At 45.4% G+C, this 17,926-nt stretch overlaps 1 protein-coding gene across 1 annotated transcript; it reads right to left on the bottom strand.

The window, feature by feature from the left end:
* Positions 1-5,408: 5,408 nt before the first annotated feature.
* Positions 5,409-17,716, bottom strand: LOC129602409 (uncharacterized; the record flags this gene model as incomplete). The annotated part of the gene is made up of 10 exons (XM_055501416.1): positions 5,409-5,659; positions 5,835-6,058; positions 6,148-6,446; positions 6,517-6,762; positions 6,820-6,922; positions 6,992-7,107; positions 7,670-7,922; positions 15,331-15,738; positions 16,796-16,914; positions 17,229-17,716. Coding segments are annotated over 10 exons (2,389 nt in total), but the record flags the coding sequence as incomplete, so codon positions are not given.
* Positions 17,717-17,926: the final 210 nt, after the last annotated feature.

The raw sequence follows: 17,926 nt of genomic DNA, 5'->3' as shown, positions 1-17,926 counted from the left end.
CATCGAAGATCACCAATGCCACTCTGCAGCGATTGATCCACAGCCAGCAGAGATAGATTTGTAGAAAACTGTTCCTGTCCCAAGATGAAAGCAACATTGAAGGATTGACAATCCTTCTCCATCTATTCAACCACAAATTTCACTATTCCTGAAGGGCAGAAAAGTGTTATTGACTTCCGCCTCTCAAACTACGCCTGCCTTCGCTCGATGCTGCAACAGAGCATCTACTGAAAGGTCGCCGCAAGTCGTCGCATTACATCCTTTGTTTTCTGATAATCGTAATGTGGACAGTTCAGCTGATTGGTCAGCCTTTACAATTACATTTTATTCTGATGGTCGTGTTTGGCCAGTCACGGTAGTATCTCGCCGTGATCGGGAAATAGACAGTTTTTGCTCCTGGCTGGAGTGTTCCTTCTACTTGCGCGCTACCGAGTATTTTATCATCATGATCTGGCCACTCATTTTCTGTCTTACGTTGAGATTATTCGGGGAATGTCTCTTCAACGTCCTTTCTCAGTCTGGATGGAATATAACAAACGATGAGACCGCTTCAGTTACGCCGAAGCCGAAGATGGCGCTTGGTTTACCGAAGACACAACGCTAATGGCGGATGTCTTGCGCACATCTACAATTGTTCCAGCCTCCGGTCCAGTCCCAGCTGTTACTTACTTCTATCACTACAATCTATCACTTCCATCACTTTTTCTATCACTATGCCCACGAGGATCCAGAGCACGACGACGATATGGAAACTGAACCGGAAGCGAACGCTCCGAAGAAGACCGCGTAAAATTTTCATTATTTATTTGGCTAACGGATTCTAAACTTTGTGTGAGGGAGTGTGACGTATGACTCATGTTATGATTAATAATAATATTGTATTTAATATTAATTATGAGCTTACGACTATTCACGGGATTACGGATGTGAGCAAAGCAACGGTTGATGAGCGGTGTTGTTTGGATTCCGAGTTGTGCTTGCCAGTTTGTCAGTTGTTGTTGAGTTGGTCTGGGAATTATATATTAATGAACTTACATAGTCTGCAAAGGTCTGCTTGTGGAACAAAACACGTAAAGTACTAGCTGCTCAGATGCATTTGGGGAAACCAGCCCTATTGGTTTAGTTATACCTATATTTCTTTGGGGGGAAGCTAGCCCTGGGATTTTGCTACAAAAATCAACTTGTGCGTAGTATATGAAGTTATGAATGCTTACTGAATTTTAATGTGCACATAGTGCTCTGAATTGAGGATGTACGTGTACATACACACTGATAAGTTTACTATTCAAAAAATTTGTATTATTAATTGTTTGAAAGTTTTGTTCGGGTTGCTATGATCTTTAATTACAGCATTATTTTTGTGTACTTCTTTATAAACAGGGATAACATTTTAGTATAGTAATATGTATAACATATATTGATATTGTTAATATTGTTTTCGTGACGCTGTCCACCATACTCAAGCTTAATAAATAGAGTACTTCTGAATAACAAATGTATTTACGAAGACTTTTACAAGAAACTGCAGACGAAGATGGCGCTGTTGAGTTTGCTATACAACACGCCTGAAAGCGGTCTAGTTAAACATACTACAAAGTGTACAGCGTCCTAATCATAATACCGAACAGCTTGAGATCAAGCGACGTCCAGGCCGCGCTTTTCCTTGGTCATATCGTTGCCGGATTAGCCCACGGTTTCCAGTCAACACAGAAACTATATCTGGCCACTGTAAATTGCCGTTGGACAATAATATTTAACTTTTTTTTCACATAGTGTCGTCATTGAAGTGCACATCTCCATTTTCCAAAGATGACGGAAAAGGAAACATTGTTAACGGAGAGTGGATAGCCTTCGACTGTACCTCCCAGTCGGCAAACTGCAGAGCTGTCATCTTCACAAACATGATTCAACAATTGAAAGATTTTCTCATCGAAAATGCTCGATTAAAAATTATCAATCCTAATATTTCTTTAAAAAATAATTTTGGAAACGACCGTTATACAGATGATATCGAAATACAGATTCGGTCCTACACTATAACTGAAAAGTCCAATGAACGAAATAAAATAATTTCTTAATAGGTACTTTGAAATGAGTTATCTGATTAAAGATTTCAACTTCTGGCTGTCCGTTTGTTGTAAAAAACTAACATTCTCATATTTGTATAATTCTACCGTAGTTATATGCAGAGTATTATACTATTAATAACAGTAGTACTCAAAAGTTGCGCTTAGTACTCGAACTTAGTACACAGAGGGTGATTCCGCCAAATTGAGACAGCATTGGAAATAATTCCCAGTAAATTTCCAGTTGATAGTTTTCATACCTCCGCGACTATTGTATCTATTTGAGAAAACAAAATTTGAGAAAACCTAATAAATTCAGAAGAAGAGATGCCTCCGGCGGAAGTTAAGTACCGCGGTACCACCGTGATACATTTGGCCGCTCTCTTCATTAAAAATATTGTCACCCTCCTTACGTGCGATGTACTTAAGCCGCTTCTTTTAAAACGCCCTCTGAAGCTGTATCCAGGGAACATAGCTGGGAAGACCTCCATCAGAACTTCATCCCGGTACGCACCATAAAAACTCCATGTCAGTAGCTCAAAATCTGACAGCGACGAATATGCACTGAAGAGTTGAGGACCAAGCTATCCTGTACAACTTTCAACCAGAGGTTTCTAAAACAATGGGATTTCTAAACGAATTTTTAGTTAAAATAGTGCGTCGAATTTTTGCAGTTTGTTAATGAACAAAAAGGGGGTCTGCGAAAAGCAGTGATCACTGCTTTTCGCAGGCCCCCTTTTTGTTTCCAAAATCCTATGACTCTCAGGAGAGTTTGAACTTTGTCAAAGCAAATTGATCAGCTAACTAAAAGGAATAGCATTTAAATATAATGATTTTTGGATGAATAACTGGGCTGAGGAGAGCAAAATAAATTTGCGAAAAGCTGTCTCAACTTGGCGAAATCACCCTCTGTACACGCTTTCTCCTGCGTCCCGGCAAACGCCGGTTGCCGGGAAGCGCCCCCTCTACCTTTACCTCCTTCGTCAAAACCGGCTGCCACAGACTGCCGGGTGCCGGGCACTTAATTGGACCGTCCTCGGACGTAGCAGAACTTTTTGATTCTCCGCTGTGCTGTTCCACAAGTAGCGCTCTACCCAACCTGCGTTACAAGGACCACGTCTGCCACTCGGTTGTTATTTTTTCGACTGCTTTGATCTCTTCCATTATTCTACGCATTCTCCAAAGCCGAAACGCGTCATTACTAGGAGTGAGACGTCTACTGTTACCCCCCCACCAGTGATATACCATGTGTTCCATCGTCGACATTGGCACTTACAATTAGGATTCCTTTTCGATTTTTCGACTTTTTACCGCTACCCTCTAGTTCACGTTCCTGACGCACTGGGATAACGACACCGTGGCGTTAACGAAAGCTAGTGCGTAGGATTTTGTTACTAGCCTACGGCAGTGCTATTAGAACTGTATCGTCGCGAATTTAAGAGACGATCAGTAGACCCATTCATCTAAAATACGCATACTCTCAAATTACTCTCAAATTACGGCAGGGCGGGCAGATGATCACCTGGCAGCGGTTCCGGATGCATGTTTGCAACCGGACATCATAAGATTACAGTATGTAGGAGTGCACAGGTCGTGGACCGCTGACAGTTAATCTGACCTTTCTACAAATGCTCAAAAGCAGACGTGGGAGTTGGATGCGCAGGAGCTAGCAAGCAGCGGGCTTTCTCACTCGGAAGCCCAAGAAAAAGTGGTTAGAACCATTAAAATAAAATAATTTCGGCTAAGGTGAGAGTTGTGCTGGCTGTGCACGTAAGAACGTTGTCACCGACACAGGAAAGTTAAAGCTCATCTAGCATAGGCATGCCATCTGATTGATGGCAGTGGCGACTCAAGGCACAAGCGAAAACTGAAAATAATGGTTGACACATGACCCTCACTCGGCATTGCCCGAGAAAGTTTTGCCTGGTTGAAAAAAAGTATTTGACCGCGACGTAACAGAGGGTTTCACCGCGGATAAACGGGATTTTTACTCTTTCGACCAAAAGTTCCTGATACCACATCCCACAGGGAATAATTGCCAGTCCGTCTTGCGAACCAGTGCAGCAATGATAAGGTCAATTCCGATACAGCTCACTATTTTGGTACAGTTATGAGCTATTTTGGTACAGTTATGACCTTCTTTATGCACTTACCTGCATTCTGCTGCATATTTACCTGGGCAGCGATTCTGTTGTCATACGGCTACCACAGTTCTCCAGGAGGAAAAACAAGATATCTTTGTGTCGAAGCTGTGTAATTCAGATAATTTTGTGTACAGCTCTTCAGTATGGCATTGTGTATCACGATACAACTAAAACATTTTGTTCGTGGTGGTTACTTTAAAAGATCCGTATTAGTTTACCATAAAGCTTGAAGCATAAGTGATAAGTAATTCAATACAAAACAATTATTTGTACATAGAGCACTGCTGATAACATTTAGATATACGGGCGATTCGAGTTCCTAGTCAGAAAATAGACTGTAAGCAAACCGATAATAACAAATACTGTAGAGTAGGTATTTGCACGAAAACACTGCATTTAAAACGCCCAAATATGGATAACAATTAGAGTGCAGCATATTATGTTGCAGTGACTGTGGAACTGCTTTTTGCTTAGCAACTGTACACCAATCGAAGCATAGCACTGGGTTTTAAGTACAGTACCGGTACAGTACTTACTAGTGTAGTAGATTTTACCAGGTTGACATCGTACAAACACGTTTATATCAGTCTCTATGATTACTGTATAACTTACGAAAGTAGATATAAGAAAAGGGAGCTTTCCCAAATGTCGTAATAAAAAATCGATTATTTCGACTCCCCTTCTACGTCATCGGGCAAGGTATAAAAGGTTGCACACAAACCTTTTAGTAAACTAAGAACCATAAAAGTGTAAAGAAGATCGGTTGACTTTCGGTACACTGGAATCCATTTTAACTTTTTGGATTTTGCTTCCAGCCGTAGCTCCCGAACCGGAAGCTGCGCGCACAAATAGTTTTACACCTATGCATACAAATCATATGGCTACAGAATGACATTGAACAAAGTAGCGCAAAAGTGGAAATTTTCGTGCATGCACATGAATTTGGTACCATCTACCGGGCCACTTTCCTTAAGTTACTTATGTCGAATAGCAGTATTTGCAAGGATCATGAAGGAAAATTTGTTTCGCCTTCTAAATACGATGTCGCGCAGCTTGTGTAAATTCCATAAGCTTCACGTTGTTTTTGCATTGTTTTGCAATAATGCAGCACAAGGGCACTTAGAGACAAAAGAGGCAGACAAATTCATACCGTGTCATTGAAATGAAACAAACTAACGATTACTAGTCGCTGATGGATTTTAAGCCTTTAAGGGATATTTTGTTTGAGACTCGAAATTCCAAACAGAACAGCGACACAAACGAATTACGTAGTCCAGTGCATGTTCATACGACTGTGCTTTCCCGCTTTCGATGTATCAAGTATCCACAACAACGTAACGGTGTATCGCGTTGTCAGCAGCCGAAAGTGCCATTAGCCGTTCTGCAAGGCTTTGGACAGAACATCTTTTTTTATGGTCAGTTTCCCAGCATTCAAGCATCAGGTTATATCTGCAAAACAATTAGCGTTTTTTTCATTTACAGCTACTGCCTGTCGCTGACCAAAAATAAAATCTGCTATAAAAAATGAGCTAGAATCATAAAACTTAGGAACCGAAAGCACACTGAACGTTGGAAGAATTAACGGGAGTTTACATGCTGCCATAGTATGCAGTTTCGCGCTTACAATTGATCTGGACAACTGGAGGGTTGAGGCAAGCGTTCGCCATTTTGTAGATGCGAAATCAATTCAGGAACATTTGTCTTCATCGGAAGCAACGACTGGTACGGCACTTCGCACCAAGTGAAGATCTCCCACATAACCACCCCCAAAGACCATACGTCGCTAGCTAGGCTAAATTTGGCCGACAAAAGTGATTCCAAAGCCATCCATCTAACCGGCAGACGAATCTAAAAGTAACCTCGAATTAATGTACAGATTACTAATATAACACTTGATGCACCTGCAACCCAATACAGTGAAAAAAACAACAAATTACCGGTTTGGTTTCTTTAAACTCTGGTCCATCCCTTGCCATCCCAAAATCGGAGATTTTCAGATTCTTATTCTCAGCGAGGAGAATATTTCGAGCCGCTAAATCTCTGTGAATAATATTCCGCAGGGCCAGATGCTGCATCCCACTACAAATCTGTCTGCTAAAGCCTAAAAATTCTATAGGATCCCATTCTCTGTTTGCGCCGATGGGTGCTGTCTGATCCGTTAGCCTTTCTCGTTTTTTGCGTAAATATTTATCTAAGGATCCGTGAGCACACAGCTGAGTAATTAGCCGCAACTCTCCTGTAAAAAGAGTTGTAAGTCCCTTGAGTGATCTTTCAAGGCACTTGAATAGTATTATCAAGATCTGTACTGTCGGTAGTGATTCTCAACAGGGTGATCACATTGGGATGTGTGTTGGCCTTATGCAGCATTTTGATCTCATGAATAAGTTGCCGCTCGTTGTCTTTTGAACCTAGTAGCACTCGTTTCACTGCCACATCCGTTGACTGCAACGGTCGAATGGTCGATTCCGAAGGATGGTTTATTATTGGACGCTGCTGAAGAAGTACTGCTTTGAGAACTAATCCATAAGCTCCTTGTCCCAGTACGGTGGACTCTATCAAGGTCAGTCAAATACCTGTAAATCTGCAACGTAGTGATTTATTATGATTACCGATCTTCAGGTGACCGTCGTTAACATGGTATTGGTCATATTCTGGACCCAGCTCCTTGTGTATTTCCTTGACCGTTAATTTAATCCCTTTCAGCCTGTTGTTCTATGAAGACCACGCATGAAACAAAAGATCCCACTATATAGGACAGTGCCATTATTTGTTGCCCATTACCGTCTTTGCGCGCTTTGTCCAAGCAAATATTATCATTACGATGAAAATCCCCAGAATGATCAGGGCAAGAAAAACCGCAGTCCACGCCCAGTTATTTGTATCTATATCAGCTGAATCTGCAAAAACCGTAACGACAGAACTGTGGGCAACACGATTACCAAAACTCTAGGAATTATTAAAAGACAACAGCGCAACAAGTATTGTCAACAGCGCAGCGTATGCTAGGTAAATCCCGCGCAGTTTTAAAGCGTAAAATAAGATTTTCAAAGAAATCGCCATACTCCAGCAATATGAGTGTAGCAAGTACAACCTGCACAGGTATTATGTAGCCTAAACAAAGCTGTTGAAATCTTTTAATTATTGTCTAAAACACTGATCCTTTAAAGTGAGAGGAAAGGGATATTTGCTGTACGAGTACGGTGACTGTGGTAGTATTACAATATAATTAATTCAGAAATGGGTTTCGTAGCAGGCAGAATGACAGCCAGCGATGTCATCATAGGTCGTGCTAGCTGCTGTTCGGGACGTCGTTTGCGTTATTTTCGTAACGAACACAAGTGCGACATTAACATTTGACGTTGCACTGAATTTAGAGGACCCGCCCCGACCATCGCTACGCTCCTGACGAAAATCCTTGCACTCGTACAGTGAATATCTCTCCCCTTGTAGTCTACTTACCCGTAACGCAGCTAACATTCGCTTTGAATATATACCATATGTGGTACTCAATGCCAAAACTGAAAGTAGCGTTTGGATCGATGAATAGCATTCGAAAAGTGTAGATATCCGGATTAAGGTCCAACGCATTAGCCATTACAGCTTGCGTAACTTGTTCGTACTTCCATTTCTCGCTTACATCGGTTTCATTCCCGCCTTCAGCGATTACATCTAACCCGACAAACTCTGTCGCTGTCCCATCCGGGTCATAAATCTGGAAGCGTGATGTGCAAAATACGTATAAGCATTCAAAACATTCTCATGGAATCCCATATCCACCGCCCTGATTTAATGGTCCGGTAATTTACAAATAAATGTAAAGGTGTGCTCAGGTGGTGGTAGCACGTCAATCTTCTGCCCTCTGTTTTGCTTTCCGACAATAGCTGACCGCCATATTGCTGATTAACTTAATCTGTTGATTGACAGATTACTGGCCGACAATTCGCTTTTCCACAAGTTTTATTGCCGACTTTCTGCAACAATTATTTCGTTACCGTTTGGTTTTGGCGTTGGTTTCCTACGGTAGCTTTCTGGATGTTGTTTTGGGTCACCTTGGTTTCTTAAAAAGAGATAAACGCAGTAGAGATAAAATACAAAATTTAAGAAAACCTACGGAAACGCTCAAAGAAACGGAAACTTTTTATCTCTATACTCTCTCTCTCTCTCTCTGCGTTATTTTTATGTTTTCAAACTTTTCATGTATCAGCAAAATGTTGGGGTTCAGCAACTTATCAATCCTCGAGTTGTCTTTCTACGAAATGTCGGACAAATATTTTGAAATTCAGCAAAAAGTCGTCATCAAGTTGTCGGTCAGCATGATTGTGGTCAGCAAATTGTCGGAGCACCGACAAAGGCGTCAGAACAGAGGCGTGGTGTTGTATCGGTGTCAAGGCGCTTACATGTAAGGCCCTGATCAACGGATGTAAGTGCATGACTACAGTCAGACAATCACTGCATTTAACGTACGGAACGTTTCTGATGGACTTTATACCAAGTTCTAATCTTGCCATCTCACTCCTTAATTGCAAGATTTACGGTGAATGAAGACCAGAAAATGTTTTGTTACCAGGTTTGACGGCTAGGTTTGATACGAGCATTGTATACCGAGATTACCATCCTTCGAGTACCCTTCGAGTATATGTAACTCAATACGAAGCCGGAACAGTGCGTTTAAGCGCTTCGAGCGCGAGCGTAATATGATGAAGAGAGAAAAATTGCGACAAGAATGAACATAGAGGACCTTCGCTACGCTTCGGTCGAAAATTCTAGAGTCTATCTGAAATTTTTAATAAATTAGCAAAGTTTTGGTGACAACTTGGCGTGTGCACCATGTAAAACCCGGAGCAGTACAATTTGCTGGACACTCGCCGAACAGTGCGAACACGCTGGCGTATTGTTAATTTAAATACGGCCCTTTCTCATCGTCGCCGTCTCAGTGTGGTTATATTCGGACGATCTACTGCAGACTTCACAAATTTCTTGGAATCATTTCGACTACTGACGCAAACTTCACTGTCTGAATCTGCAGTTTTCCGTCGGTCACCGCCACACTTGTTTGTACCTATTTATAAAAGGGAGGGGCACAGAAACCTTTGTATTAACGGCTTATGACAGCGGTTGCGTCTTTTATTCAATACCGACTACCGATGCCCTTTCCACCAGTGGTCGAATTATTTTACCAACTTAATCATTGTCACCATACAGAAATTATTCTGAACATTTTTTTGAATACTTTAGCCGCTCGATGAATTGCACTACAGAGTCTGGTACGTAAATATTCCACTGCTCGCTGTGCGAGGAAACGTGCGCGGCGAAATGAAATCAAGCTAAATTATACCCGTTGACCTTTTCCTAAAGGTACAGTTTCGAAACTGTCGTCTAGCAAGCTAAATAAAAAACGGCTCACCGGCTTAGAAAAACGTCATTCGTAGTTTGGCCCATATATGTTGCCTTCAAAGTTTTTTTTAACTTGGCGGCTGTGAGTCGTGACGCGTGGGATTGTTTTTCAAAAATTTTTAGTGAAATTAGGGGACTCTTTGCCTGAGTGTAGAAATGGGTGTCGAATATTACTGCCATACAGAGTATGCCGGTAAATGAAAGTTAAGTGTAACTTAGCTAATGTTAAATTGGCGCAATTTACGAATTCCTGTACAGTTGTTTCCCTGTTAATCCCGGCACCGGCAGCATGGTGCCGTGTGCATTTTGCCTTTCGCGCGTTACAGCTTACTCGCATTCGTGTTTTCGGCTACATTCATGCTGTTACGTTCGAATTTCTGGAATCTCGCTAAAATCTTCCAGCAATACCCTTCGTGTCGTTAATTTACGGTGATCAGAAGCATTCTGCATAATGCCACCAAAGAAAAAGCCTAACCGAAACCTGAGCCCGAGAAAAACGCGCTCTGGCGGCGGCACCAGAGGAGGCCGGGCTCCCCAATCCAGGATGCGTCCCAGCCGAAAGCGCGACCGATCCCAGTCACCTGCTCCTACAATCAGGTCGAAAGTCGTAGTTGTGGATCCACCGGCACCCGATTTGCAAACCGTGATGGTGCGACAGGACCAACAGCAGCGACAAATCCAACAGCTCCTGGATATTGTCACACCGCTGGCAACCAGGGAGCTTGGGGTTCCCCGGCCTATCTCTCCAGCAACTGCATCTGTCATCCAGATTGAGTCGCACCCGGACGGAAAAAGGGATGTGCATCACAGCAGAGGAAGCAGCGGACGCGCGCATCGCCGACGAAGAGGTAAGAGCAGCAGTTCTAGGAGCCGCTCCTCGTCTCACAGCCGCTCACCCGCCCGCCCGCCGATTTTCGACCGTCTGGGTCCGCATCCTTGCGGAAATCAACGAAGCGGATACCGCGCATCATCGTCCGCTCGAAACGCTCTGCTCGATCGGGCGAAGCACCTGCCAGCGGTCCCCAGCAGGGTTCGCCGGCGACTTGCGGACCCAACGCGGTACGTCGATTTTGATTGCTTGCCAAAAAACCGGGTGGAAAACCGAAGCATGGAGGCTCCAAGCTGGTAATGTCAAGAGGACACGTCGTGTTAAAGCCAAACGAAGTGCGCGTAGTCGTTGACTCCTTCACCTCCTGGATCCGCGCCTTTTCCGTGTTCCTGGCATACCGCGTCACAATCGTGCCGGAGCTAGCTACGGCCCTGGCTAAGTATCAAGATCTGATTGCGGCATACGTCGACCGGGGGGTTCCGACCGCCCATTGGCTCGAGTATGACCGGCAATTCAGATCGCTCATGACCAGCCACCCTCATGAAATTGACATGTGGGCCCGCCAGCATGACGACACTTACGCCGATTATATCCAAAACGCCGTGCCAGAGGAGGCTGCCAGCGACAGTGCCCAAGAAAGTAGATTGAAGAAGACAGCAGCTCCCACGGACAAATGCCGGAACTGCGGAGAGCTGGGGCACTTTATCGCCCAGTGCAAGCAGCCACGCCGCGGCCAGGCCGGTTACGTACCGCCCTTTCGTCCCGCCCCAGCAGCGGGGGCGAAATCTGCCGCAATCATAACTACGGCCACTGCACCGAACCATGCAAACATCGGCGCCTACACGTCTGCGAGCACTGCCGGAAAAGGACCACAGCACCCCAGTGCAAAGCCGGAAGTCGCTGAGCCGTCGAGAGTTCCGGCAAGCGCTTGACGCCCCTGCGTGCCGACGCTTTTGCCAGGCTGCTCACGGATCACCCCGATAAAGATCTCCGTCAGTTCATCCTCAACACCTTGCGTACCGGAGCTGATATTCGGTATACAGGACCGCAACAAAGCCGGTCCACAAGTAATTCACAGTCCGCACGAATTCACCACGACGCGCTCCTGCAAAGCATAAGAAAGGAGGTTTCGCTGGGTCATACCGTCGGACCATTCTCTGCTCCTCCGCTGCCTCATTTCGTCGTTAACGCGCTGGGCTGCCGTCCAAAAAAAGACGGGGGCCATCGGACTATAATGGACCTTTCCCAACCGTACGGAAACAGCATCAACGACTACATAAGGGGCGATGAAATGCCCTTGCAGTACTGTTCAGTCGACGATGCTGTACGCCTAGTCGTGACCGCCGGCAAAGGCGCAGTGATGGCCAAGATGGACATCAAGTCCGCGTTTCGCCTCATTCCCGTCAGACGCGCCGACTGGAACCTGCTGGGGTTCAAGATTAGCGGTGAGTACTTTTTCGACATAGTGCTACCGTTCGGTTGCCGCTCTTCACCTTATATCTTTGAATTCTTCTCCCTTGCTGTTCACTGGTGTGTGGGAAAGAGAGCACGGCTAGTTACCTTGCTACACTACGTAGATGATTTCTTTTTCGTTGGCAAACCTCGGACGATCGAGTGCAGTCTATGGAGGCAGTGTGCAGCGAGCTTGGGGTGCCATTAGCTCTGGACAAAACAGAGGGCCCCGCCACTCGGCTGACATTCCTCGGCATAGTGCTTGACTCGGTGGCGCAGACTCTCAGCCTGCCCAACAATAAGCAGCTAGACATAATGGAAACCCTCAAGAATTGGGTCGGAAGGGAATCCTGTACCACTAACGAGCTGCAAAGTCTGATCGGTACATTGTCTTTGCCTCAAAATGCGTACCATCCAGTCGGCTGTTCACGAGGCGAATGATAATGCTGCTTTCCGCCTTCCATGGACGTTCCACTATCACTCTCACCGACGACTTTCACAGTGACCTGGATTGGTGGAGAACATTTCTGCCACAATGGAACGGCACGGCCCTCTTCCTGGACCCGGACTGGACCACCTCTGACGTACTGCACCTTTATACAGACGCATCCGCCACGCTTGGTCTGGGAGCCTTTTATCAAAACGAATGGTTCCAGCTTAGGTGGCCAAAGTGGATCCTGCAACGCCCGCCATCAATTGAGTACCTGGAGATGGTTCCCATCCTCCTCGCGGCTATTATTTGGGGGCGGGAATTTGCGGCGACGAAAAATCATTTTCCATACTGACAACGCCGGCGCTGTGGAGGCATGGGCACGCCTGCGCTCCAGCAGCCCGGGCGTCCTTGATCTTATGCGGCGCTTGACGCGGGCGGCGGCAGATAATAATTTCACCCTAACCTTGAAACACGTTCGCGGCGTTGATAACGGAATAGCTGATGCCTTATCTCGTTTTCAGACGGAGCGGTTCCAGCTGGCCCTCAGGCGTCGCAGTCGCCTACACCATGTCCGGACATTTTCGGAGCCTGCAGGAGTCTTACGACCAAACCCGACTCTGCAGCGCCTCCTCGGCGCAAACATTTCCTCATCCTCCCGAACGACATACGATTCTTCGTTGAGCCGTTTCCAAGCATTTTGCCTTGCCAATCGCCTAACACCGCTCCCAGCAGCTCCGGCGACGGTCGCTGCGTTTGTCGCGCAGCTTTTCGAGGACAAGGCAGCTTATCGGACATGCAAAGTGTATTTGGCGGCGATCCACAATCATCATCGAGAAGCAGCGTTGCCTAACCCAACAGCCGACGACCTGGTCGTGCGGGCGGTTAACGGATACAAGCGGCTTAAGGGGCCGACGCCTGATCAACGTCTACCGATTACGCTGAACGTAATGCGCATGCTCAAAACGCGACTGGCAGAGCACGATAACACTGAAGAGGCCGTGATGCTATGGAGCGCGTTCTGCATGGCTTTCTTTGGGTTCATGCGAGTCAGTGAGCTGGTAAGCAAGACGTCCAGCTTGTTCGATGCGGCATCAACCCAGACATGCAACGACGTACAGTTGACGGGCGCGCGTGTGATAGTCTCACTGAAACGGACGAAATCGGACCAGTGCGCAGCAGGCACAAAGATCGAGCTCACCGCAACTAACCGCTCAGTGTGCCCTGTCCGCGCTATCGAAGCTTACCACCGGCAGCGGGAGAGGCAAGGGGGAATGGCAAAACCTTTCTACCGCTATGCCGATGGTCGCTATCTCACACGGGAGCGAGTAGATCGATCCTGAAGTCTCTCCTGGATGCCCACCCGACCGCCTGCGCTTCAGTACACAGCTTCCGCATCGGAGCGGCAACCGAAGCGGCCGCTCGAGCGCCGCCGAAGGAGGAGATAAAGCGAGCCGGACGATGGAAAAGCGACTGCGTTGATCGTTACATCCGGCCTGACGCGCTCACTAACCCGAACTTCTACCGGAAAGGGGCTTGTTTGGGGGCGAAGGGACCGGGCACAGGCGGAAGGTGCCGGCAGTGAGCAATCTGTACCGCAAAGTAAGATACTCAGCTGTAATTGCGCACTTCCGGCCATGTCGGCACTCTTCAAACCTCATTTACCGCACGAAAAGTCTGCAATATCCCAGCATACCGGATCCCAGGATAGGAAATTCGCTTACAATTTAAATGAAAGTTAAGTGTAACTTAGCTAATGTTAAATTGGCGCAATTGTTTCCCTGTTAATCCCGGCACCGGCAGCATGGTGCCGTGTGCATTTTGCCTTTCGCGCGTTACAGCTTACTCGCATTCGTGTTTTCGGCTACATTCATGCTGTTACGTTCAGATTTACCACCCGCCCGCCCTACAGGGCACATTCTGACTGTTGGTTTCTCTGAGCTGTTGTTGCAAGTTGTTTTGATTCTGTCATGCACATTGTTACTGTCATTATCATTAAAGGGGGGCGAAGGGACCGGGCACAGGCGGAAGGTGCCGGCAGTGAGCAATCTGTACCGCAAAGTAAGATACTCAGCTGTAATTGCGCACTTCCGGCCATGCCGGCACTCTTCAAACCTCATATGTCGAATATTACTGCCATACAGAGTATGCCGGTAAACGATACTGATTCGAGTACGTGTGAAAACTTTCGCTTTCACGTAATCGACACTCCTAAATATTATTTCTGTAGGAATTCCAAAAATTTCCGCGATTACGTATTAATGTAATTGCTAAACTTATTTTGTTTTTGAAACCGATTATTATTGCTCCGGGAAGTATTCCGATTGTTATTGTTATTACAAACATAAATTTTTGCATTCATTAAAACGCTTACGTCAGATACTAATTCTTCAACCTCAGTTTGATATTAACTGAAATGTTAATTCAGATATTAATTGTCTCCTTAATATCGGCTTTTTTCTCCTCTTTTTTTTAAATGATACACTTTATCAGGTTTCTTTTTATCACCAACTACTGGGAATACCAAGTTCTTGCGCTAATCCGAAACATGCTGCTGAGTCATTTTCAAAGTGCTTTTGAGTGCGCAAAACCAAAAATTCTCGTGCATGCACACGAACTTAGTATGTACAGATACTGGGTCACTTCCTTAAAATATTAGGCTGGCAAAATTTAGGCAGTTCTAAGAACAGGAAAATGTTCACTTGTCCGCGCGGTTTTAGCGGATATACCGTAGGTTTTTTTGTACTTCGTAACATCCATTTTACTACTGCTGCTCTCTAAGAAATAATACTGTAAATAGTGCTAAATACAGTACAGTAACTGCAAGCATCGTGTAATTCTCCGGACCGGCAACAGCCTAAATGTACAGGTAAGTCATTTACAATCTATTCCTGCTACGCTTCGGTCATACTAGTTTATTGGCGCAGTGCCAGCCAGCAACAACGTACACAGCATGGCGTATGGCAAGATATCGACTTACTGTCAGGGGTGAGTTACAAAGCATGCGTGCCGTACCGAATCGATTGAAATGATTCTCCGAGAGGGTCGAATGGGGCCGGTTGCAGATACACACGGCACTTCCACGTTGTAAATGCCGGTTCGCCGGCATTCTTTGTTGAAGACGCTGGCTTGACTACCAATTTTGCCCGGCACACCGCAGAACTGTTCGAGTGGTTGTTTTGGGTTGGTCGCTAGCCGGAATTGTGGCCAACAGTTAACGTCGATGGTGATGTCAACCGCCGCTAGTAACGTATTGTTGTCTCTTGCAGTGAGACGCGCCCTTGTTTGGAAACCGGTCCGGATGGGCTGTCGTAACGTCAGCTGGGCAGTATTCGGAGTACCATTAACCGGAGTTGCTAAGACGTCAATGGAGGGAGTAAATTCATAGTATACTATCCTATCCGGCCACGCTGCGTAATTTGCCTGTTTAAAAATTTAGGTTGATTCAATAGTGTTCTTTAATGAAGATTCCGCACATTCCGCACAGCAGGAGAAAAAACCTTACAGCGTGAATTTCGGCCACCCGTAACCCCACCAGTTCGCACTACTAGCAAGCAATATTTTTTGAAATGCCCAGAGAAGTTTGTGGAAAGAACGCAACAATGGCTACAGCGGACGCCAAAACGTTTATAAATCTTACAGAGCTTTATTAAAACTTTGTCACTTTATGTCGACAGAAACAGAAAATTATGGTTTTGGGCTTTAATTCTATGTAATAATTCTATGTATCTAAACCGTTAGGAATTTTTTTGATGACTGGAAAACAGATCCTTCAGATCCGAAAAATTAGTACGCAGTACACGGAGAGAATAAGAAGTAAGAATAAGAATAAATAACGTAATGTCTGTCCTATCGACCTGACTCAACGACAGAGAACGAGCTAATAATTTCAAAGTGGCATTCAGGATGAGAGAAACAACGTATTGAAAATACTGTCTCTCTGAGACTTCTGTATGCGCGGGGCGCGTCCGGTAGAAACACTAGAACGTTACACTGTAGAGTGTTACAGTAGGCCCGATCAATCCTAGCTAATCTTCTCAAGAAAGATATCGCGAAATAAAATGTGAAAGCAGAATGCGTCACCGATGGATGACACACAGCAAAAATACAAATGCGTTGGACCAGTAATATGCAGTGGATCACCACAGAAAACGCAAGCACTGACTGTTAAATGAATCGTGCTGCGTACACACAAACGAATTGTACACAGCAGGGACAACGGAGGTGAATGTGTATGTGAAATAGAAAACGCAGCTTCGAAGCTGCGTTTTGTAATTCATCTGTGGATCACGTAGCGGACCAATGAGCGCAGCCGTTAGCTTTCGGCTTGAGAATGTTGTGGTGACTAACTCGCGTTATCTTTCACGGGCGCGCAAGAGAGCGTTGTGCCCTACTTCAGCAAAAACATCTGCCAAATGTTTAGCCAGGTCTGATCAGCACTAGTAGAACGATGCTGATTTATTACTTACTAATCTTTTACCTGAATTTCACCAATGGGAGCGGCTTCGCTCACTGATCCTGTTGCATTAGGCCAGCAGAAATAACTCTGTGAAACTGTTTTCGTGTCAAATCCGGGTACGCCGTAAACTGCTCCGTTATCTATAATCCAGAGAATTTTTGTATGTCGCATGGTTTTTTTACGCAGCCGGCCCCTGCTGGTAGCGCGCAAAAATTAGCTTGTTTTCAGAAGTAATTCGCCACGTTAGGCATTAAAATAGTTTTTATTTTTTGTAAACCTATTGATATGCAGTTCTCATAAATGTATCTCGAAATTGGTGAAGCGCGAGCATTAGAACGCAGCGTAGAAAGTCTATGCCCACGCGTTTAAATGGTGGCGTGTTGTTGCGAGAGTAATTTTTGAACCGCGAAGCGACGAGCCGATTTATGTAAATTGTTTTTGTTGTACACTGTACCTGTTGCTTCGCAAGCAATGTTACAATGATACATGTAACTCAGCACTTCGCAGTCTCCTTTGCTAAGCGTAGTCGTTGTGCCGACAGTTTTCCCAAAAGGGGCCAACTGAAAAACCGGGTCACGAGCGGATTTAGCATACCGCTCTGGATGCACCATCGTAACGGACAGTATATCGAATGTGTCAGGGAATACAGCCAAAGTTTCCGCTGCCGTCTTTTTATGGAACATTCCGTCGGCTCGCACTGTGTCCAGAAGTTTTTCGTCGTAGTTCGTCAGAAACCGCATGGGGCTGTTCGGTGCATCGCGATCCGGACGCTGAAATTCACTGATTACGCCCAGCGCGTTGAGTAATAGACGGGTAACGTCGCGCTGATCTTGCAGACAACCGGCGCGACCGGCGGCCGGATTGCTCGTAGTTCCTACCAGCACCAGATTCTGGCTTCCGCCCAAGTAACCGAGAGGGCCTCGACATACCGGAGAGAGAGCCCTAATAGTAGTAAACAATTATTGTTGACGTTAAATAGATAGTGTCGAAGCCTTGATATCTGAAATGGTTTCCTCGGTTTCATAATATAACGCTCTTGCTATAGTATGCATTTGTGCAATACAATAATCATACAGATACATATTATGACTGGCAGCAGCGATTTTGTTTTTCCACTTACTGTACGTATAATTTCTTTCAAACGGTATCTCT

This window comes from Paramacrobiotus metropolitanus, unplaced genomic scaffold, assembly GCF_019649055.1.
Source record: "Paramacrobiotus metropolitanus isolate TYO unplaced genomic scaffold, Prichtersi_v1.0 Parri_scaffold0000446, whole genome shotgun sequence".
Lineage (NCBI taxonomy): Eukaryota > Metazoa > Tardigrada > Eutardigrada > Parachela > Macrobiotidae > Paramacrobiotus > Paramacrobiotus metropolitanus.
Note: the sequence above shows the minus strand (reverse complement) of the source record. Positions and strands in the feature narration are given on the sequence as shown.